This window comes from Natrix helvetica (assembly GCF_964273705.1).
Source record: "Natrix helvetica genome assembly, chromosome: 3".
NCBI classification, from domain to species: domain Eukaryota; kingdom Metazoa; phylum Chordata; class Lepidosauria; order Squamata; family Natricidae; genus Natrix; species Natrix helvetica.
In genome coordinates, this window is record NC_138549.1 from 58,220,425 (window position 1) to 58,245,821 (window position 25,397).

General features: G+C 41.1%; 1 protein-coding gene across 1 annotated transcript in view; it reads right to left on the minus strand.

Moving 5' to 3' along the window:
• PDE4DIP (phosphodiesterase 4D interacting protein) overlaps window positions 1-25,397 on the minus strand; it is a 356,229-nt gene that overhangs the window by 237,928 nt on the left and 92,904 nt on the right. The window contains exons 8-10 of the mRNA XM_081947133.1: window positions 17,052-17,171; window positions 14,605-14,697; window positions 12,667-12,885 (exon numbers count right to left, since the gene is read on the minus strand). Of these exons, the coding sequence (XP_081803259.1) occupies window positions 12,667-12,885; window positions 14,605-14,697; window positions 17,052-17,171 (432 nt within the window). The remainder of the gene's footprint in view (window positions 1-12,666; window positions 12,886-14,604; window positions 14,698-17,051; window positions 17,172-25,397) is intronic.

Here is a 25,397-nt window from a genome sequence, read left to right on the forward strand (position 1 = left end):
AACAAGCTCAGCATCTTAGCCACTGAGCTACCGCATCCCTTTATATAATTATAGCTACTATAATAATATTAAAAAGTTTCTTTCAATATGTAAGAAACAAGAAGAGAGTCAAGAAAATTATTGGTCCACTAATAGAAGTAAATGACAAGAAAATAACAGGCTGCAGAGAGAAAGCCGAGCTACGTAACTCATTCTTTGCATTGATCTTCACAAAAAAGAAACTATAGCCCAACCTACCAAAAACATAACTGTAAATGACAGACTAGAAATAAAAGTTAAAATAAGCAAAACAATGGTAAGGAAACACCTATCTGAACTTGATGGATAGAAATCACTGGGACCTGACAGATTACATCCCCGAGTTCAAAAGGAGCTGGCAAATGTCATCTAAAAACCACTACCACATCTTTCACAAATCCAGGATCACCAGGGAACTACCAGAGGACTGGAAAAGAACTGATGTGGTTCCCATCTTCAAAAAAGGGGGATAAAAACAGACCCAGGAAACTACAGACCAATCAGCCTAACATCAATACCTGGGAAGATACCGGAAAAGATGATGATGATGATGATGATGATGATGATGATGATGATGATGATGATGATGATGATAATGATAATAATAATAATAATAATAATAATAATAATAATAATAATAATAATAATAATAGCAAAAACAACAACAACCTGTTTGCCAACAACATACAAGCTCCTTACTGGTATCATTGCAAATCAAATTTATGGATACTTGAAAGAAATAACTTGCTTCCTGTAGAACAGAAAGGATGCTGCAAAAATTCAAGAGGAACAAAGGACCAACTGCTGATTGACAAGCTAATCCTAAAGAATTCAAAGAAAAGATGAACCAACCTGTTCATGGCTTGGATAGACTATAAGAAAGCGTTTGATTCAGTTCCCCATAGCTGGATCAAGAAATGCCTGAAAATCTTTGGCATCAGCAGCAGCATACAAAAATTCATGGAAACTTCAATAAACCTCTGGAAAATGAAGCTTATGGCTAATGAAGAAGAACTGGGTGAAGTTGAAATTAAACAAGGCATTTTCCAGGGCGATTCCCTTTCACCCTTACTTTTTATACTTTCAATGCCACCACTGACAGTCATTTTGAAGAAGATGAACTGTGGATACGAACTTGCAAAGAAAGGGCTGAAAATTTCGCACTTGGTGTACATGGATGATTTGAAGCTGTTTGGGTAAAACAAAAGCTGAACTGAATTTATTAATTGAAAGCACAAAAGAATTTAGCCAAGACATTGGTATGCAGTTTGGAATTGACAAATGCGCAACAATGGCAACCAAAGCAGGCAAGGTCATAGAAGATGATGGAATAGAATTTGAGAATGAAGAAATGATAAAGGCAGTAAAACCAGAAGAAGGCTACAAGTATTTGGGGATTTTAGAGGCCTCTGACTTAATGCATAATAAAGTCAAGGAATTAACTTCAGCCAAGTATATTCGACGAATTCGCAAGATATTAAAGTCCAAACTGAATGGAGGAAACATCATAAAAGCCATAAATACCTGGGCTATACCTGTGATTCGATACTCTGCAGGAATATTTGACTGGCCCCAGATGGAGTTGGACAATTTGGACAGAAAAACAAGGAAGCTTATGACAATGAATCATGCTTTGCACTCTAAAAGTGATGTTGACCGATTATATCTACAAAGAGCAGAGGGTGGTTGAGGACTCCTACAAGTAAAACAAACTGTGGAAGAAGAAAAACACAGCTTGAATGATTACATCCAGAAAAGTGAAGAACCATTGATTAAGGAAGTAAATAAAGGAGGCCTTTTAAAGATAACTAAGCCAAAAGCTGAATATAAGAAAGAAGTAATTGAGAAGCGAGCTGAAAATTGGAAAAACAAAGCTATGCATAGCCAATACCTGAAAAGTATTGAAGGCAAAGTTGATCAAAAGCTAACTTGGAACTGGTTAAGATCAGGAGCACTAAAAAAAGAAACAGAAGGCTTTATTTTGGCAGCTCAACAACAAGCCTTAGCCACAAACTACATGAAGGCAAAAATTCAACATGTTACCACCAACAGCAAATGTTGCCTTTGTAATGAGAAAGATGAGATAGTCGACCACTTGATCAGTGGGTGCAGCAAAATTTCACAAACTGACTACCTACAACACCACGACCCTGTTGCTAAGATCATTCACTGGAAATTGTGCCAAAAGTTTGGATTTGAGTACAGCAAAAACCACTGGGAACATCAGGTTGAGAAGGTTTTAGAGAATGAGAAAGTCAAGATCTTGTGGGACTTCAGAATCCAGACTGACAGGCACTTGGCCCACAACACATCTGACATAACAATAATTGAAAAGAAAAAAGTATGGTTCATTGACATTGCAATACCTGGAGATGCGCGAATTGAAGATAAACAGCAAGAAAAAAACACAAAGTACCAGGACTTACAAATTGAAGTTGAGCGACTGTGGAAAAAGAAATCGTGTGTTGTCCCGATTGTAATTGGAGACCTTGGAGCAATACCTAAAGGACTACCTCGCTATTTGGAAATTCTAAATTTATCAGACTTGAACATTCTGATTCTACAAAAAACCACCCTACTTGGAACAGCTTATATCCTCTGACATTACCTTAACAGTTCCTAGGTCCTTGGTTAGGACTCGAGCTGTTGAGTTATCAACCAGCCCCAAAGGCTGTGAATCTCACCAAAGATTAACCACATAATAATAATAATAAAAACAGATCTGCCAACATCTAGAAACAAGTAAAGTAATAATTAGAAGTCCGCACAGGTTTGTTCAAAACAGATCATGCCAAACCGATCTTATTTCATTCTTCAACATAGTGACTAAATTAGACCACTGAAATACTATGGACATAATATACTTAGACTTCAACAAGGCATTCGACAAAATAGACCACAACCTACTTCTTGGTTAGCTAGAAAAAAGTGGGATAGATAGCATCACCACCAGATGGATTTGTAACTGGCTGACAAACCAAATTCAATGAGTAAACCTTAATGGTACTATGTTTACATGGAGGAAAGTATGCAGTGGGGTACCACAAGGTTCTGTCTTAGGCCCAGTACTCTTCAACATCTTCATAAACAACTTAGATGAGGGAACAGAAGGGGAACTTACCAAATTTGTGGATGATACTAAACTGGCAGAAATAGCCAACTCCCTAGATGATAGGCTCAAAATCCAGATGGATCTTGACGGATTTGAACATTGGGCCCTATCTAACAAAGTGAAATTTAGTGTAGAGAAAAGTAAAGTCTTACACTTAGGCAAGAAAAAACAAAAGTTCACATATAGACTGGGTGAAACCAGGCTTAATAGCAGTAACTGTGAGAGGGATCTTGGAGACTTAGAGGACAAGCATCCACTAAGCCAGTGGTTCTCAATTATTTTCTGTCATGCCCCCCCTAGGAAGAAGAAAACATTTCGCGCCCCCCGCGCGACTGTAAATAGTATCATTTGTCTATAAAATTGTTATAAGTACACCTCTGTATAACACTGTATCCTTATTAACGTATAAGAGACGTTAATTGTAGGGTCCTATCAACAGGATCAAACAAAAATACAGTCCAAATGTTTCCTATAAATAGGACATGTTATGAACTTTATTTTTTTTTAACTTGTATTGTCTCTTTATTTATCCTAAATAGACAGGACAGAGTAAAAAAACAAAAGGAGAAAAATATTTTAAACTGCAGAGATAGGCCTGAGTAGTAAATCAGGCACTTGGTCAAAAGATCCATTGGAGGAGATTGCATCTTTCTGGACCCAAAGAGTCACATGGATATGAATGCAAATCCAGACATGCTGCTGTGTCTCCACACCTCCTTTTATGACACAGCACAGAAACATACAGATGTTTTTCAGTCTCTATAAGGTACACACCACTGTTGCAACAAGATGCAGTAAGCTTTTTGCACATCTGCCAGGACAGATGTCAGAGGCCAAAGAATAAGGAACAAGAGTGACTGACTTACATTCATTCTGCCACACACTCCAAGAGTCAGGAGACAAATAATAGCAATAGGGTAATAAAAAATATTGCACTTAAATTTGAAAGGAAACTCAACAGGGAGACATTCTCACAGACACGGTATCCCACTAGAAGGCTTCAATAAATAAACTTAGCAAGGATAACACCCACCAGAGATTTTCAAAAGACTTGATAGCAAAAGCTTTTGCTCCCGCTTCCCCTTGCCTGCCGCGGCCAGTTGCAGGGCGCGGATCCCGCTCGGAGAAGGCGGAGCAGCAGCTCCTCCCTCAGCCAGGAGCCAGCGGGGGCTGGTCGGACAGGCAACCTTGGCGGGAAACTCCAGTTCGCCGCCGCCGTTGCCGCCTTCGCCGCCGCCGTTGCCGCCTTTGCCGCCTTCGCCGCCAGTTAGCTCAGAGGAGACGCGAGCGAGGCCACAAAGACCTCTTTGTGCACCGGCAGCCGCGGCCCCATTTGCACCCAGATGGAAAGGGAGCCTTCGCGCCCCCTTTTACGGAGCCTCGCGCCCCCCTGGGGGGCGCGCCCCACTATTTGAGAACCGCTGCACTAAGCCAATAGTGTGCAGCAGCAGCCAAAAATGCCAATGCAATCCTAAATTGCATTAACAGAGGGATACAATCAAAATCAAGTGAGGCACTATTACCACTCTATAAAGCCTTAGTAAGACCATACCTAGTAAGACCACACTTAGCATCCAGTTTTCGTCACCACACTATAAAAAAGATGTTGAGACTCTAGAAAGAGTGCAGAGAAGGCGATTGACCAGTTGGCATTGCAGTGGGGTAGTTATGTGATAGCGGAGCTCTGTGGAGCACCACGAAACTCAGCTGATGCCTGCTTGCCAGGAGACCCTACAAGGCTAAAGCCAACCTGGAGGGGTGGTGAAGTAAGGAGGGATGCTTTGTAGATCATGAGAAAACAGCAATTTCATCGTCTTATCCAAAGAAAACCCTCCTGATCAGCAGCAGAGATGATGGCCATTTTGGCAAAACCGAAGCTGTGACAACTGGGACAAGAAGAATATGTGCTGGAGTGATTTGTAGGCAGTGCATTGAAAGTGGGTGAAACAACTTTCAACTTCTATATTACAGACCTAAACCCAAATAAAATAATTCTTTTAAAAAAAGACTCTCCAAAACGTTAAGAAAGCGGTGATTTCTTAACCTGGATTGGAATGTTAGTAGAGTGAAAAGTGAATTAATTTGTGGACAATATTGCTTGATTATTGGAAGAATTTGTACAAAAAAAAGAGGAACTTTGCTTTTTATTTCCCCCTCCCCCCACCAGTTTTGCTATGTTTAATGCTGGATTTTAGACCAGGGTCAAATAAAATATTATATTAATACATGGTGGGAATAACCTCAGAAAGTAAGAATTATTTGGTATTATTGGATAATACAAGAATAACAAAGAGTAGAAGAAAGAAATAGTGAAAGGCAAGCAGCACCTGGAAGGCCTTTTTATTTTGGTTTCATATCTACTGGAGTTTTGGCTGCTTGGAAGTATTAGTGAGCAGGTTGAAGATTTTTAAGGCAAGGTACAATTAACAAGAAACATCTTTGAAACTGAATATCTGACTTTGCAGTCTAAAGACATTTGGGGAAATTAGGTGGGCAAATTTGGATTATTAAGATCATCGGACAGAACATTCCACGAGGTGAAAGAAGAAAAATTAAACAAGATTTAAACATTTGGAAAACTTAGAAGTTGCAAACTGGAAAATTGTAAAGACTATTTTAAGGACTATAAATTTAGGGGATTTTGAGGAATAATTCCAGGACTGTGCAAATTTTAATAATACTGGTGTTTTTGGTGTTTCTGGACAATTGGGATATTGAAATTTTGGTGCAATATTGAGCAGTGATTAGTTTAGTATACTAGTACAAAATGTTTCAACAGGCGAAAACAAATGCAGTTTATAAATAAATATTATTGATGTTTCAATGTTTTAAGGAAGCTATAACAAGGAATCATAGGGAGATGATGGAGTGATGCAGAATACTGTGAGACTAGGAAAACTCCAGAAAATGACAATAAAAAATGAACACAAATTCAAAAAATACAGGCGAAACTAGAAAGAGCTGAGGAAAGAATAGAGATAAATGCAAAAATGATACAGACAAAGAGATGGAAGAGATAGCAATAATTTCTAACATGGAACCAATAGAATATCTTTTAAGAATTCAAAACAGAAAAGAGAATAGAATAAAAAGAAAGATCTCCTTAAAATGATGGGGGAATTGCAGATGGGTGCTCTAGAGATTCAACAGCAAGAGATAGATGTGGCAGATGAAATACTTAGATTAAATAAATATGATAACAGGAGTTACATGATAGCAGCATAAAAGATTCATCAAAAAGTTAATAAGAGTGTAAATTCTAAAAAGGGCAAGAGATGATTGATAGACAGAATACTTTTAACACAGTATTTTATTAAATGTTAAAAAAAGAAGTAGAAAATGAAATTGGGAAAATAGTATTATGTATATTGAAATATAATAGAACATATTATAATCACTACGTATAAAAAAAGTTTTTAATGTATCTCCAATTTTAATTTTAACTATTATTGTACAGTTTATATGTTACCTCCTCCATCTATATTTATCTATATTTATCTATATCTATATGTATTTATATTGTGTTTTAATATGACTGTACACCGCCCCGAGTCCCTTCTGGGAGAGGGCGCGGTTTATAAATTAAATAAAAGTTTAAAAGTTAAAAAAAAGTTAAAAGTATATACAAATGTTAGAAGTGGACATTTTTGAATGGTAATAGCATTATCAAAATTGTATGCAAAGTATACTGACCCAGACAATACACAGTTCACCAAATACTTTTGGATGTTAAAGAAAAAATCATAAATAAAATTATTTTTTAAAAAGAGTGCAAAGAAGAGCAACCAAGATGATTAGGGGACTGGAGGCTAAAACATACAATGAATGGCTACAGGAGAATATGGCTAGTGTAGCGTAGAGAAGGACCAGGGGAGACATGATAGCAATGTTCCAATATTTGAGGGGCTGCAGAGCCTCAGAGAGGAGGAGGTCAAGCTATTTTCCAAAGCACCAGAAAGCTAGAAAAGGAAAAATGTATGGAAACTGATCAAGGAGAGATTCAACCTAGAAGTAAGGAGAATTTTCTGACAGTGAGAAAAATCAACCAATGGAACAGCTTGCCTTCAAAGCTGGAAGCTTCATCACTGGTTATTTTCAAGAAGAGACTGGGCTGCCATTTGTCAGAAATTGAGTTGGATCTCCTCCTTGGGCAGAGGTTTGGACTAGAAGATACCTACCAACTTTGTTAATCTGTTAAATCATCTGGGTCAGATGGTTTACACCCAGTTTCTGAAATAGCTGGCAGATGTAATTTTGGACTCACTGAATATAATCTTTTAAAGCTTATGTAACACAGGGGAAATAACAGAGGACTGGAAAAGAGCTGATATGCTTCCAAACTACAAAAAAGGAGAAAAATGGTCCAGAAATCCTGAAAAGGTTAATCAAATGGAGGATTTGTGAGCACCCTACAAACAAACAAGGTGATTATTAGAAACTAGTGTAGATGTCAACTCTGAATTTAGCCTGACTGAGGCCATCTTTTAGGCTTCAGTGTTGCCACAATGGTGCTGAGGGATAGGGACGGGCGAGTAGAGATAGCTAGGGTGTTGTAACCAAAACAAAATAGTTTCCTCTGAGAGCCAAGGACATTCCCACAGGTGACTGAAGAGAAGAGGAGTGAAGTTTCCAAGCAACTGGACAGTGCTTTGATGGGACCATGTGACTGATTGCTTGGGAAAGGAGGAAAAACTTTTACTTTCAATTAGGTGAAAACCATGAGAACCTTTAGAGTCAGTTTTCACCAGCCAGTTGATGAACTTAAAAAAACACATGAAGGAATTTTTTAGTTTTAATATGAATAAGGGTACTCCCATTGAAACAGTTTGGGATGCAAGTAAAGCTTATATGCGTGGGGTCCTGATACATATGAATTTTAAACATAAACAAAGCAGACAGAAAAAGAGAATGGAACTGGAAGATGAAATAAAAAAGAAGGAACAGTTACTTATAGTAACCCCAAAAGATGAGGCACTTCAGATGGCGATAAAGCTGTTGAAAGATCAATTTCAAATGCTTATATCAGAACAAACAGCAACCAACTTACAATTTGCCAAACAGAACACCTTCGCTAATGCTAACAAACCCGGTAGGTGGTTGGCTTATACCTTGAGAAAGAACACGAATAATAGAATTATCGATAGAATTGAGTATGGAGGGAAAACGGTATATCAACAAGACTTGATTAAAAAATCATTTGTGGACTATTATGCTAAGTTATATATACAGGACAATATACAGAACAAGTCAGTAGATGATTTTTTGGAAGGAAAAAGGGTTACCAAAATATCCGTGCTTCAAAAGGCAAATTTGGAACGTCTGATAACTGCTGATGAGATTACTTTAGCTATAAATCAACTTAAACTAGCCAAGGCTCCAGGGACTGATGGATTGACTGCAATGTACTATAAAACTTTACAACTGGAAATGATCGAATATCTTACAGAACTATTTTGCAATATACAGCAAGGAGGTAAAATACCTTTCTCATGGAAAGCGGCTTTTATATCATTGATACCCAAAGACAAAGACGGCCCTAAGAAACCAGAGGATTACAGACCGATATCTCTTCTGAACACAGATTATAAAATATTTGCTAAAGTACTAGCCAACAGATTGATGCCAGTTATCCAAGAGGTTATTCATCATGACCAAGCAGGATTTATTGAAGGCAGACACATGAAGGAGAATGTAAGGCAACTCATAGACTTAATTGACTATCTTGATAAGAATAAGCAGATCTCTGCAGTGCTGGTTTTCTTGGATGCGGAGAAGGCCTTCGATCAAGTGAATTGGAATTTTCTAACCAAGACTTTGGAAAAGATGGATATGGGACCACGATTTCAGCAGGCGATTGGAGCAATTCATCAGCAACAAAATGCACAACTTATTATTAATGGAAATTTCTCAACAACCTTCGAGATACAAAAAGGTACAAGACAAGGTTGCCCATTATCTCCATTGTTATTTATTTTAACCTTGGAAGTCTTGTTGAATACAATTCGGGACTCAAACTCCTTAAATGGCATAGCTATCAGGCAAAAGGAATACAGAACTAGAGCATTTGCCGATGATCTGGTTGTTACCCTTTCACATCCTTTGAATTCAATAATTCAGATGAAAAATGCCATAGCAGAATTTGGCATGGTGTCTGGGTTTAGACTAAATCAAAATAAAATGAAAATGATGGTTAAAAACATGACAGAGACTCAAAGAAAGAGACTTGTAAGTTTGGCAGGTTTCGAAATAGTTTCCAAGGTCAAATATTTAGGAATACTAATCGCAGAATCAAATACGAAACTTTTCTTAAATAATTATGAAGTGTTGTGGCAAAAGATACAGAAAGATCTTCAAGTATGGAAAAAGTTACAACTATCTTTGCTTGGAAGGATTTCAGCAATTAAAATGAACATTCTACCTAGATTCATTTTTTTATTTCAGATGATACCGGTGCTTAAATCAGATAAAATCTTGTTAGAATGGCAAGCAACATTAAATAAATTTGTTTGGAAGGAGAAAAAACCGAGAGTAAAGATGAAGATTATGCAAGATACTCGTGAAAGAGGTGGCCTCAGACTCCCAAACCTCTGATTGTATTATGAAGCTGCGGTATTGACGCATGTAGCAGATTGGTTTGGGAAAACAAAAATGGAATTGTTGAATATAGAAGGTCATGACCTTGTTCTGGGATGGCATGCATATCTTTTTTATGAAGATAGGGTGGATAAAGTGTTTAACAATCATGTTCTCCGAAGTGCCTTGATGAGAATATGGAAGAAGCACCGGCCTAATTGGGATTATAAAATACCGCTTTGGTTGGATCTTGCAGACACCATGTGGATTACAAATACTAAGTCACTCGGGGGGTGTTTATATAAAGACGTGCTTATTGCTGATGGGGACGAATGGCAGTTGAAAACTTTGGAACAACTGTTGGTTGAAGGAATTACTTTAAATTGGTTACATTATATACAGTTACAGAAGAGATGGGAAGAAGATCGCAGGGTTGGTTTTATGGATAAAGAAGTGGAACTGATCAAGCAGATAAAAGAGACTGGCCCAAAACAGGTTAAAAGAATATATAATGTATTGTTAGAAAGAGACTCAGAAAGTGAATTGGTTAAGGATTGAATGATTAAACGGGCTCAGAATTTTGATGAATCGGTTATGTTGGATACGTGGGGAAAAATATGGGTTCAGAATGTTAAATTTACACAGTCACAGAATTTAAGGGAAAATTTTTATAAAATGTTTTACAGATGGTATTTAGATCTTAAGAAATTATCATGTATGTACCCAAATGTTCAACCAAAATGCTGCAGATGCAGCTGTTTAGATGCTACCTTTTTTCATGTATGGTGGACTTGCAATAAGGTTAAAGCTTTTTGGATAAAAATATGGTGGGTTATGCAAATGTTTTTATTGGGTATAATTAAGGATTTTACTAAAGGGGAAACAAAATTGGTTTTGTATATGGTTACAGCAGCTAGGTTGTTGATTGCTCAACACTGGAAAAAAGATTTTTTACCGACAATCGATCAATGGATTCAGAAAGTGGCGGGGTTTGCGGAAATGGCAAAAATCTCAGCTTTCTTAAAAGGTCAGAAGCAGGAGAATTATATACAGGAATGGGTAAAATGGATTGATTATATACAGAATAAATATCAGACTAGGAAGTACTATGTAGCCTTTAGGTAAGAATGTTTAGATTGACAGATGAACGGAGTAAATAATATATGGGATGTTTGGAATTATTAGAATGGTGTATAGCGGAAGTCAGGGGGGTGGGTTTGATTGGGAGGTGGGGGAGGGTTAGGGTGGAGGGTGGGGAAATATATATGTATAATTAATTTAGAAGATGGGATCAATGGGATATTGTTACTTTAAGAGAAATCTATATTATGATTTATATATGCTTAATTAATTTAGAAGATGGGGTTAATGGGCTATTGTTACTTTAAGAGAAACTTGTATTAGGATTGTTGGGAGGTGAGGGGGTACAATATCTGATTGAGAAATCTATTTTAAGACGGAGGGAGGGGAGGGGGTACAGTATTTGTATGTGATCTATATTATATGTCGGGGGGGATCGGGGGGGTAAAAAGGGGGAAAATCTGTTGTAGAAAACTTTTTCAATAAAAAAAAAGAACTGGGAAATATGAAGGATTCCCCCCCCCCTTTCTTCCTTTTTTTTCTCTGCAAAAGATTAAGATGGCCACAGCTTCTCTTCCGGTTTCACAGTAGTTGAATTAACTAAATTTAAGGTGGACCAGAACCTTGAAATAAGACTTGTATAACTAACTGCAATTTTGGAACTGGACATTAAGGAAGAACAAAAGATCAAGATGGCTCCCATCGCTCTTCCCCACAGCAACTGAAGTAGATAAATTTAAGGTGGATCAGAATGCTGAAATAAGAACTGTATAACTAACTGTAACTTTGGAACTGGACATCATGGAAAACTGGGAATTTGAAGAACTATGTGAAATTATAAAAAATATGCATAAATCATTAAAATCAAGCCTAAACAGAATTCTGAACCCAGAGAAGCAGATATCTAAAGAAGAATTCAAAGAAGAAGAGAGGCAAGACAACGAAGGGGTAGAAATGAAGGGAAATAAAAAGCAGACAAAAAACTCAATTGGTCTTGGCAGTGGTATAGGAAAAACTGTAAAAAGGGGAGGCGTCCCAACAAAAGGAAATAAAAAGCAGACAAAAAAGGTTTTGGAGGCTGTTAGTGGCATGAGGAAAATTGAAGTAGGAGATTATGCCCCAACAAAGAGAAATATGAAATATCCTTTTGATAGTGGCCTGGGGAAAAATGAAGAGAGTGCTTTTGAGAGTTGACGGTAAGATGAATTGATGTAAACATTTAATAATACAATATGATGTTGGCTATGTAATAGTATACATGTGATTATATGTTATGAAAAGGAAAAAATAAAAAAAAACTTTATTAAAAAAAAGATCCAGAAGAACCTTCAAAGACTTGAATACTGGGCCCTAAGTAACAAGATACAGTTCTGTGGAGAGAAAAGCAAGATCCTTAAGCAGAAAAAAACAAATACAGAAGTATAGAAAAGGCAGTACCTAGATCAACAGTAGTAACTGTGAGACCGATCTAGGTATCCTAGTGGTCTACCATTTAAGTATGAGCCAGCAGTGTGCTGCTGCTGCCAAAAAAAGTCAATGCATTCCTAGGCTGCATCAACGGAAGGCTAGTATTATGATAAGTGAAGTGACAGTACTGCTTTACAGTATACTGGTGAGACCATATTTAGAATACTGCATCCAGTTCAGAAACACCTTCAGACAGTGCTGGCTCATGGCTTCAAAATGGAGGTCAGGATTGCCCCCTATAGTTGGCAACAACCAGTGGAGTAAACTCTGCAGGGATTCTTTTCCTTCCCTTTCTCTAATTGAGAGGATTATGCACTGACAATATGGTTTGTTTCTCTCATCTGATTGTGACTTAGATGATTCAGAAAAGGTATCTTCCACTTTTATTGCTAAAGTAAATTGTTCAAAAATCATACCTTATTATGTCCCCAGGCTGCTTCTTTTTGTAGCTGTTCTTCTTGCAATGCTGTTTCTAGAAAGTGGCTGGTCCTTTTAGCCTCAGCTAACTGTCGATCCTTTTGCTGCTGGGCATATTTCAATTTTTGCATTTCCAACTGAGTGAAGAAAAGATCATTCTGTGCATCAAGAAATGCTATTGTTTGTTTCTGTTGTACTGAAGAACAGCCCTCTAAGTTCTAAAAAGATTCAAAAGTAGGAAACAGAACAGAGGCAGTTTAGGCAATCACTGGTCATTAAAATGCTGACATGATCATAGGTTTTATGCATTCTGAGTTATATCATAGGACATCAGAAATCATTGTATTCATTGACCTATGATGATAATTGGCACTGGAACTTCTGTTGCTAAGTGATGCGATCATTACGTTGCTATTAATTGTGATCATAAGTGAGTCATGCATGATTTTGACTTTTGCTGCTGTAGTCATTAAGCAAATTACTCACACTGATTGCTTATTAGAAGTCCCAAGTGAATCTGGGATGCTGCAACCATCATAAATTTATGCTGGTTGCCAAGCACACAAATTTTGCTCACATAATCAAAGGGATGCTTCAATAATCATGTGTGAGTACCAGCCATAAGTAAGTTTTTTCAGTGCTGTCATAACTTTGAATGGTTGTTAAATAAATGTATGTATGTCGAGAAACCTGTACTGTGATAATATTGGGTCTATTTCTTTGAATAATTAATATTCTCTGATTTCTACTTTCTAATCATGATTCTCATCTCACTGCATTTTTTAAATATTTACGTAATCATTGTTGCTTTCCCATTTTAGGATTCTATTTCTTTCTGTTTGTTATCCATTCTCTGAGCACTATTGTGTAAACATTGGAACCTACAGATGTCATTATTGAGTCATCTCTCTATCACTGAAAACTGGACATTTATAGTTAGTATTTCCTGGCTCATGACTCCTTCTATTATCATATGCAGCTATGTTCCTGTGTTCTTTGCCTTTTCTTCTGTCCCCTTCTTTAAAGCCATTCTGCTAAGATTTTCAAGGCTCTATCCGAACACATTTCTCCCTACCCTCGTATGATGCAACCCATATATACCTCAAAGCCTTATATTGATGAATTAGGTCATAAACTAGGATGCCTGTTTGTTTGTGTTTGTTTATACTTTTTAGCTTCCCAACTCACACACAGGCTTACAATATTTTCTTAGCAACTGTTTCATTTTCAAACACAATTTAACCAGTGGTGCGATTCAATTTTTTTGTACTACTGGTTCTGTGGGTGTGGCTTGGTGGGTGTGGCAGGGAAAGGATACTGTAAAATCTCCATTCCCATCTCACTCTAGGGGAAGGTTACTGCAAAATCCTCATTCCCTCCCGAACAGCTGGGACTTGGGAAGCAGAGACTAGATGGGGGTGGGGCCAGTCAGAGATGGTATTTACCGGTTCTCCGAACTACTCAAACTTTCTGCTACCAGTTTTCCAGAACTGGTCAGAATACCACCTCGAATTCAACATTCTGAAGTCCTAAAGTATTCTTGAACTAGAAATCTATCAATTTCTTTCTGCTGCAGATTTTCAACTGTACACAGCAGATCACTATTGTATTGTTCTACGTCCCCATCTTAATTATTAGCTATAAGCAGGTAAAGATTTACTCTAAAGTACTCAATTATTTAAACTTCTTCATTGGGAAAAGTAAGATCTTTGCATCTTATAATGTACTACTGTATCATCTGTGTTAATACTAGAAATGCTTTAGCAGGCATATTTTGAATTTAATGGGAAACATTTTTAGTATACATTATATCTTTAGCATTCATTATTAGGGTTAATCATCTTGTAAAACTCAAAAAAACTAATATAAACTCCCATTTTTGAGAGATATGAACAAAAAACATTAATTTGAAAAATAAAATCAAGTAAAAGCCATACCTGTAATTGTCCAAGCTGTTTCTTATGTAGCACGTCTTGCAGTTTGACAATTTTCTCATTCTGATTATGAATTACATGAATTAGCTCTTCACACTACAGCAAACAGGACCGAGCAATTTGAAAATAGAAAGTAAACCAGAAACAAGAGAAAAACCCAAACAGCTCAAGGTAAAAGTAAAGAAGGGACTTTTTATCATCTATAATGGACATGTGGTAAAGCAAAACAAAATTTGGAGTATGATTCATATTTTAATACAGAAAATGTTGAAAATGGAGATAAAAATGAAATCAGAACTTTTCTTTTTCTTTTTTCATTTTTTCCTAATGAAAAAAGAACTGGAGAAAAAAAAAATTGGAACTTTGTTATATATATTGACAGCAGCAAGACTATTGTATGCACAAAAATGGAAGGACACTTCGATTCCTAATATGGACATATGGTTGCAAAAGTTGATGGAGTTGGTTGAAATGGCAAAATTGACTATTTTGGTTAAAAAAAAGAACATAAGTACTTTTGTTTCCACCTGGAGACCGCTTCTGAACTTCATGCTTGATGTGGAAAAGAATGAAACTTTGATTTTGGGTTTTACTGAGTAGATTGATAGATCTTTACAGAAATGGCTTGTTCATATTATTATGAAAAAGCAAAAAGTTGTGATTTGATGTTAATGCCTTATTTTACTGTAACAGAGAGAGTCGGAAGTTAATGCTTCTTTTTCTTTTCTTTTTCTTATCTTTCCTCACTTCTCTTTCCCTCCTCCCTCCTTTTCTATTTACTTTTGTATTTTACAATATTTTATAACGATAAAAATGTTAAATCGAAAGGAAGGAGCCTTATACCATCCCAATCAAATAACTGTCTAATCTATTTTTTGAAAACCTCTAGTGATGGAGCACCCACAACACCAGGAGGTAAGCCATTCCATTAATAAGTCTCCAAAACTAAATTAAGAAATCTGCAAATAACATTTGCATACTTAATTGATCTAGGAACAGGTTAGCTGTTTAAGGAGTTTATTGATTTTCAATCCACATGCCCTTTTGAAGATAAAAAACAGTTATTTATAAGAGGACATCTTAAAACCACATGATTAATTTATGGAATACCTATTGAGTGTCAACAATCATTGCATTTTTAAAGATTGGAAATCTAGTGAAAGAAAAATGTTATTGCAATATTTTTTTCTATTTATTGTCAACTAGCTAGATATCCGTGTTTCGCTACAAAACCATGTGATTGGGCCAGCCTGCAGGGTGGATGAATCACACACTGGCCACACCCATATAAGAAAACTGGCAGTTGGAACAGAGTTCCTTTCAGGTGGGGAGGGGAACGTCTAACTCCTTAGCATCGACGCATGTTAATATAATACTGTATAAGGAATACTGATGATCTGATGGTCATTTTGAAAAATCCTTTCTTAGCGAGCACCTAGATGCCAAGAGGAACATATGTGCCAAATTTCAAGTTTGTAAACTTTACAGATCTGGAGATTTTGTGATGATGCATGAGTAGTATTTTGCATATATATATATGCAAAATATATATGTACAAATATATATATTTGGGTTACAACCCCTGGTATGACTATTATTATTATTTATCAGTACAAATATTATATATATATATGCTGGTTTTGTTGTATTCGGGTCTTTTCCCGTGTAAGGTTGAGATTGTCTTTGCAACGTTTCGGCAGGATCACACCTGCCATCTTCAAGCTGTGGGCTTAAAATGGGAACGGAGCTGCCGTCTTTCTGTAAGTCTTGGTGGGAGGGGATGGGGTGGTGGCTTTGTTTCAGTAAGTGGAATGATTGGTTGTGTGGTTGTATCATGATTGGTAGATTGGTGCTGATTGGTGCAGGTTGTGTGTGCATTGTTGTTTTGTATTTTAACGGCTTGGGTGGTGGGTGGTCACCGTATCACCAAAGATGTTGAGGCTTTGGGAAAAGTGCAAGAAGAGCAACCAAGATGATCAGAAGCCTGGAGACTAAAACGTATGAAGGAAGGTTGCAGGATTTGAGTTTGGCTAGTCTAGAGGAAAAAAAGGACTGGGGGGGGGGGTATGATAGCAGTATTCCAGTATTTGACAGGCTGCAACAAAGAAAAAGGGGTCAATTTATTTTCCAAAACACCAGAAGACAAGGCAAGAAACAATGGGTGGAAACTTATCAAGGAGAGAAGCAACCTGGAATTTAAGGAGAAACTTCCTAACAGTGAGAACAATTAACCAGTGGAACAGCTTGCCTTCAGATGATGTGGGTATTTCACCACTGGTGGTTTTTAAGAAAAGACTGAACAGCCAACTGTCTGAAATGATATAGGGTCTCCTGCTTGAGCAGGCAATTGGACTAAAAGACGTCCAAGGTCCCTTCCAGCTCTATTCTATTCTAATTATACTTCAGTCATTAGATTTATATCAGTATTCATTCTTCAAAGAATTACAAACCTCATTTTCCTTGCTCTCTAACATCTCTTTCAATTTCTGGATTATGTGATCCTGTTTCTTGGATGCATGCTGGACAGATTTCAGTTCAAAATCCATTTCATTCACTTTGTCTTGGAGCTGCTGAATACCAAAAATAAATTTATGTCACTAATTAAATTTTATATTTATTTCTTATATTTAAGAAAAGGCAAACTAGCAGCTAATTGTCTTGCAAATGTGAAGTATCATTAAAATAACTAGATACAATAAAGCATGAATGTCAGGGTTCCAAGTAACACCCCCAACGAAAGAAAAAACCAAGGCTTGAGTTTCCTCAAAGTTTCATTTTACTAGAGATGTCATATTGGCACATCTGGGAAAACCTGAATCTGAAAGTTTCCAGGTTTTCCCCACCCAAATGAAAGTTCAGGTCCCTACCCAGCATCCACATGTCCATCACATGATCCAATCAGGCCCTATCAAAAACTGGAGATGCCTTCCAGTCACACCATTGCAGCTGAGAAAGGGCGTTGGTACCTACCTGATACGCCTCTTCTAATAAGGTGGAGATAGCATCCATGCATGGGTTGACACTATCCGTGCTCTGATTGGACTGAGTCTGATTACTAATTAATTAACCACTATATAACCCCCTCCATTAGTGGTACCGCCCAGTTATTCGGCGAAGGAACAAAAAAAGACAGACTCTGTGTGTTATCCCAAGATATCAAACTTTAGTATGTCAAAAATAACCAGATTACAGTATGCAATGAAAACTCCATAGAGAACCGAACTCAACGGTAGAAGAACAGGAAATGTACAGGAATACTAGGAAAACAGGAACACCCAAAGGTGAGCAGGAACAGTCTAAGAAGGGCCGGGGCTGGATGCTATCTCCACCTTATTAGAAGAGGCGTATCAGCTAAGTACCAACATCCTTTCTCAATAAGGGTGGAGATAGCATCCATGCATGGGACATACCCAAGCCCCAAAGCAATCAAGGGTGGGCCACCGACTGTTCCTGGACTGGTTCAGCCAAGCAGACCGCCTGGAGAACTCTCCATCCGAACGCACCGTCGGCCGAAGCAAACTTATCAAGTTTATAATTGTGCACAAAGGGAGATGGAGAGGTCCAAGTAGCTGCCCTGCAAATCTCATCCAAGGATGCTTGTGTAGCTCATGCCCTTGAGGTCGCAGCGCTCCTGGTAGAATGGGCCGTCACTCCAACCGGTCTCGGTTCCTGGCACGAGTCATATGCTGTAGCAATACAGCGTCTGACCCAACACCCAATGGTAGCTACAGAGACCTTCTGACCCAGAGAAGAGGAATGGAAAGAAAGAAAGAGAGCCTCGGAACGCCTGTGGCCCGCTGTGCATTCAATGTAAATCTGTAGTGCTCGGCGCACATCTAACATGTGCCAGCGACGTTCCAACTCATGAGTGGGAGAGGGACAGAAATTGGATAGAATGACTTCCTGGGCCCGATAAAACCACGACCCAACTTTAGGCATGAACGATGAGTCCAGCCTGAGGACCACCCTATCTTCAAGGAATCTACATAGATCCTCCCGCACTGACAATGCATGCAACTTGGAAAAACGCCTCGCGGACGTTACTGCTACCAGGAATACCGTTTTCCAGGTAAGCATTTGCAAGGGGACCTCCCACAAGGGCTCAAAAGGTGGATCAATCAGGGCGTCCAGGACCTTGGCCAGATCCCAGGTCGGATACCGGTGCACCGCTGGGGGTTTGAGATTAACAGCCCCTTTTAAAAATCCCCGGATGTTGGAGTGATGTGCCAATGACTGACCCCCACCCCAGGTAAGTATGTTACTAATGGCCGCCACCTGCCGTCTAAGGGTGTTGGTGGATAACCCCTTTTCCAACCCGTCCTGCAGGAATTCCAGGACCTGGGGAATGGTAGACTGCATAGGTGAAAACTGTCTACCCGCGCACCAGTGTGAGGACACTTTCCAGGTGGCATTATAAATTCGAACTGTGGACGGCCTCCTAGAGGCCTGTATGGTGGAGATGACCCTATCCGACAGGTCCCCGCCCCTCAGCGTGAGCCACTCAACCTCCAGACGGTCAGCTGCAACCACTGAGGGTCCGGGTGTTACAGAGACCCTTGGGTGAGAATAACCCGGTCCGGTGGGATTCTCCAAGGTCTCTCCACTGAGAGTGACCGCAGGTCGGCAAACCAGGGCCAAGGCCAGTGAGGAGCAAGCAGAATGACCTCCACTCCCAGACAGATGATTCTGCATATGACCCTGGGAAGAAGAGGGATCGGGGAAAACACGTAATCCCCTGGGCCAGGGGCAGCGAAGGGCATCCACCACTTCGGCTCCCGGCACGTTGAACCTTGAGAAAAATCTCGGCAGCTGGGCATTGACCGCAGTGGCAAACAGGTGGATGATGGGGAGTCCGAACAGCTGTGTGACCTCCTGAAAAAGAGAAGGAGGCTGACGCCATTCAGCTTGGTCAACAGTAGATCTACTAAGCCAATCCGCCGTGATGTTGGTGACACCCGATATATGGTCCGCGTTCCCTTCGGCCCAGGAGAATAGGAAGCTTGATTCTGCCATCAAGTCACCTGATCTAGTACCTCCCTGCCTATTGATGTGGGCCTTGGCCGTCATATTATCCGTAAGGATGAGGACATGGCAGCGAGATACAGAATCCTGGAAACATAGTAAGGCTAACCTGATGGCCAATGCTGATATTTTTTTATAGCCGTCCTCCCAGGTGATGGTTGGTCCCCACTTGTCCAGCCATGCAAGCCCTAGTATAACCGACTCAGTCATTTTTGGGGTTATGTCAAACCGGATGAATTCTTGGTGGTGACCCATCTCCAGTCTGATGAGCTCAGTGTCTAATGTGGCAGGGGCCCTGCCAATTAGTGTTCCATCAACCTGCTTGAAATGGATGGGGTGCCCTAGGGGTCTTGTGCATATGCCTAACTGTTCAAATATGGGGAGGATGATTAGGCATCGAGTGCAGCCCATGTCTATGATGGCCTCTACTTCCCCTTGGACCTGTTTCTGGTACTGCTATCTTATAAAGGGGCGGATGGCTGCACTTACCATCAGGTTGTTATCACAGCTGTTTTCCCCATGGGGCTTTGTGGGGTTTCACTGGCTGGAGTTCCCTCAATTTCATTGGGAAGGAGTGAACCTTTACAGCCTGCTTGGTAAGTCGTCCTTTGTTGGGTGGCTTCCGCAGAGTTCGCCTTGTCCTGGCCATGACTGGAGGCTGGGCTTGGGCAACCAGCATTGGGGCCAAGCATTTGGAAGCCTGGTGCCCATGCTGACCACACCAATAGCATTTGACAGTCCCAGACGGTGTGGGAGGTGGCACATCGGCTTTCTTCACTTGGGCTTGGCGCCCCAGTGGCCTTCTTGCTGGCTTGTCTATGGCAGACTTCCTATGGGGGTGATGTTTCAGGTCCAAGGCGACAGCGGTGTTCTACCAAGCCTATATACATTCTGGTACTCTCCTGACTCCGCAGGCTTGTCTGAGGTCTGGGTTGAGAGTCTCCTTAAAAGTATGTACAAGGAGGCATTCTGGCCAGTCTCTGAAACTCCCAAATTAATCATTTCAGGTGTCGGCAGGCTTGATCCAGCACCTTAATCTGAGACTCAGCTTCCATCGATGGGCCATGTCCTCAAATCGTGTCCACATCAGCTGGATGAACTCATTTGCATCTTCTAGCTCAGGGGTCTCTTCGTCGTGAAGCTCAGCTATCCATTTTGCCGCTTCTCCGTCATTCATACCATCAGTGATGGCAGAAATCAATTCTCAATCAAATGGATATTGATCCCCATACTGGTCAATATGAGCCCAGACTTGGTTGAGAAAGTAGGCTAGTCTCTCTGGAGTCCCGTCAAACATAGCCCGGAAACATGGAGGGGGAATGGCTGGCGGGGCCTGTTGCTGAGCTTGTGCAGGTCGTTGGTCCGGCAACTGCTGCTGGGCTGGGACCTCTTGAGGGATCACTGATTGGGGTTGAAGCTGCAGCTGCAGCTCGACCTGTGCTTGTTGTGCAGCAATGACTGGTATCTGGAAAGGCCTGAGCTGTTGGAAATGCATCGGCTGCAGAACCAGGGCCAGCTCCACTGATATTGCACCCAACCCTGGCCGGGGTAGAATGCCCATCCAAGAGAGATCTGACCCACTGGCCAAAGACTGGTTGTTGTAGTGGGGTAGTGAGACCCCAGAAGCCTTGTTGCAGGCCCATCATTCCCTGGCTGGGCTGGTTCAGCAAGTTTGGTTGTTGGGTCATTTGCATTCCTGTGGTGACCGTGGATGCAGCTGGTCTATTCTGTGAGGCTGTGGACTGAGCCACTCTGCGCCAAGTGGAAGGAAGCTGCTGCTTGCTCAGTTGCGCTGTAACGTCTTGGCCCAGGAAGGTGAATGTAGACTGTGTCATGGTCCACCTGGGCTGTTCAGTGCCAAGGGGTTGAGTAGTGCTGCTCATGCCGAGTTGGCCAAATTGCTCTGAGAGACTGGCTAGCAACTGGCTATGCAATGGTGGTGGGAATCCCCATTCTTTGGAACATTTGCGGTGCGTCTACTTTGGTATTCTCCATTCGAGGGTCTGGGCCTGTACCGCATCCATTCGTGGTTCCAATAGCATCTCCTGAAGTGGGGTGCTTTCCACAACTTCACCTTGCAGGGTCAGGTCCAGCTGCAGGCTCCGCTCGAGCGCTGGTTCTTTTTGCCGGGCACCCCGCTGGCGCTCTCTTTCTGTGGTTTCTTCAACTTCCACCACAGCTTGGGAAGGCGAGTAGATGGTCTCAATATAAATTGCTGAAGCATCTCCAGTGGCTCCCTCCGTGGTTTTCATCTTCCTCCATCTTCCCTGAGTCTTTGCACCACTGGGTTCAGATCGACGTTTGGGGCTCTGGACTCTGGATAGCACCCCGAAGTTCGGAGGAGCTGGTAGAATTTTTAGAGAGGATTAGGGTTAATGCCAGGGTTCCAAATAACATACCAAGGCTTTCCTCAAAGTTCCATTTTATTAGAGATGTCATATTGGCACATCTGGGAAAACATGAATCTGAAAGTTTCCAAGTTTCCCCACCCAAATGAAAGTTCAAGTCCCTGCCTAGCACCCACATGTCCATCACATGGCCCAATAAGGCACCATCCAAAACTGGAGATGCCTTCCAGTCACACCATCGCTGCTGCAGGTCAAGGTGTTCTTGACTCTCTAAGAAAGGAAGGTTATTTTGACTATATATCACCATACACCCATATAATCCACCCTCCCATTTTCCCATAGTAGAAAATGTGGCAGGCTCAATGTAAAAGATGGCTTCCAGGTCTGACAATGTAAATGCTTCACCAGGAAGCTATTGCCTTCTGCAGACACAGGTGATAGATGGATGGATGGATGGATGGATGGATGGATGGATGGATGGATGGATGGATGGATGGAAATTCAAGAGAAAGTAAGAAGCAGTCTACGGGAATATCCAGCTTGCTCTGTTGCCTGATTTGAGTGCACCATTTCTCTCATTTCAATAGCCTTGCAAGTACGGTATACATTTTTCTTCTAATTGAATTTGAATTTGAATTTATTAGAGCTTATAGACCGCCCCCTCTCCCGAAAGGGACTCGGGGCGGTGTACAGTCCATGTCAAAGAACAAAATTAAAACAATTAAAATTACTAAATGGACAATATATATATACAAATATAAAATAGATGGATGGATAAGAGAAGGATAAAAGGTGTGCAGGACTGTATTGCTAATAAATAATTAAAATAAACAGCCATTAAAATCCCAATACCCAATAAAATTAAGTCTACAGAATAATCCCCTTAAAAACCAGTAAAAATGTACATGCCAGGAGATAGGCGTTGAAATTATGCCAGGCCAGCCAGTCAAAACAGGTGAGTCTTTAGTTTCTGCCGGAAGGAGCGGAAGTCGGTGGTGGTTCTAATGTCGGGGGGGAGGTCATTCCAGAGGGTTGGGCCCATCACAGAGAAGGCCCTACCCCTTGGCGTCGCCCGCTGGCATTGCCTAGCGGACGGCACCAGGAGAAGCCCCTCCCTGTGAGAGCGAATTGGCCGCAGGGATGTATGTGGGAGGATGCAATCCCGCAGATAACTGGGCCCTATGCCATGGAGCGCTTTAAAGATGGTGGTCAAAACCTTGAAACGCACCCGAAAGACCACAGGCAGCCAGTGCAGCTCGCGCAGGAGCGGTGTCACATGGGAGTACCTGGTACTCCCCATGACCGCCCGCGCGGCTGCGTTCTGGACTAGCTGCAGTCTTTGGGCGCGTCCCAAGGGAAGCCCCATGTAGAGAGCATTACAGTAGTCCAGGCGAGACGTCACCAGTGCATGAGTGACCGTGCATAGGGCATCTCGTTCCAGGAGGGGGCGCAATTGGCGCACCAGGCGAACCTGGTGGAACGCCCCCCTTGCCACGGCTGCCACATGGTCATCCATTGACAGCCGGGCATCTAGGAGGACGCCCAAATTGTGCGCCTGTTCCACAGGGGGCAACTGCTCGCCCCCTATGGCCAGCGCTGGAATTAGCTGACTGAACCGAGGTGCCGGTAGCCACAGCCACTCAGTCTTGGAGGGGTTGAGTTTGAGTCTGTTGTCCCCCATCCAGACCCCGACGGCTTCCAAACACCGGGACATCACTTCGACAGCCTCACTGGGGTGGTTTGGGGTTGAAACGTACAGCTGAGTATCATCAGCGTACAGATGGTATTCAACCCCAAAACCACGGATGACCTCCCCCAGCGGCTTCACATATGCGTTGAACAGGAGGGGCGAAAGGACCGATCCCTGCGGCACCCCACAAGTGAGTGGCCTCAGGGTCGACCTCTGCCCCCCCGTCAACACACATTGCGACCGGTTGGAGAGGTAGGAGCCGAACCACCGTAAAACGGTGCCTCCGACTCCCATCCCCTCCAGCCGGCGCAATAGGATACCATGGTCGATGGTATCAAAAGCCGCTGAGAGATCTAATAGGACCAGGATAGAGGAGCAACCTCTATCTCTGGCCCTCCAGAGATCATCAACCAGCGCGACCAAGGCTGTCTCTGTGCTGTGTCCGGGTCGGAAGCCGGACTGGCGTGGGTCTAGATATTCGGATTCGTCAAGGTGTCGTGGAAATTGCTGCGCCACCACATTCTCAACAACCTTCGCTAAAAAAGGAAGGTTGGAGACTGGACGATAATTAGCCAGCTCCATTGGGTCCAGTGAAGGCCTCTTGAGTAAGGGCCTCACCACCGCCTCTTTCAAGGCAGTTGGTAAGGATCCCTCACCCAATGAAGCGTTCACCAGGCCCAGAAGCCAGCCTCGTGTCACCTCCCAGGATGCCAGTACCAGCCAGGAGGGACACGGGTCCATTAAACATGTGGTGGGCCGCAGCCGTCCACGCAACCTGTCCAAATCCTCGGGGGCAACAGAGTCAAACTCCTCCCAGAGTGGTCTTACAAGACTCACTGTTGACGGCTCGTCTGGGCCACTGGAGGGGGCCCATTCTACATTTTTGTATTAAGGGAATAAATAATTGAATAAAGGAAAATATTAACAGATTCATGTAACTAGGTAACCATTAGATTCTACTCTGGCATCAAAAACAGAAGTACGTTTTTCTTTTGAGAGCTCACAACAGATTTAAGTTCCAGAATGTAAAAAAATGACAAATGGTTGTCTGTATTATAAACAAGAATTTATTTTTCTGTTCAATTCTCTATCTATATCACCCATTAAATACTTCATCCCTCAACTGATTAATTTGTCAGTCACAAAAAATTATGGAGAACTACTCCAAATCAGAGTATCAACTATCCAGTTGGTGAGTCCAGAAAAAGAAACTCATGGAACATTATTTTACCAAGAATCTAAAACGTTACTGAATAAACCTCATTGATAAAGAAGAAGCGAAACCAGCACTGGGTTTCCCATGCAATAACAAGCACAGTTAATTTCCCTCTTTCTCCACGGGACATCCATAGTCCAATATATCCACCAATCATTTCTATTCATTTTGTTATGGGAACCAACAGTTCCTACATCTGCTTGATGTGTCCTTGAGATGTCAGCAATGTCTCACAGAAGCCAATGGATGATTGAAAATTATTATCCCACCCTTGCACTCCATCCACCACCACCACCCCTTTTATTGTCAAGTTGTGAGTGAAGCAAAAATGTAGGTGAAAGTGTGAGTGTCTTGACAAAGAGGTAAGGTAAGAAAAATGAAGTTTTATGTAATTTCTTCACAAACTTGATGTCAATGCTTCTCTGGCCTGAACTTAGACACTAGTTTTTGTCAAGCTTACTGGATAATTCCTATAATATTGCTTTCAATCTGCACAGTTACAGATATAAATATATATTTA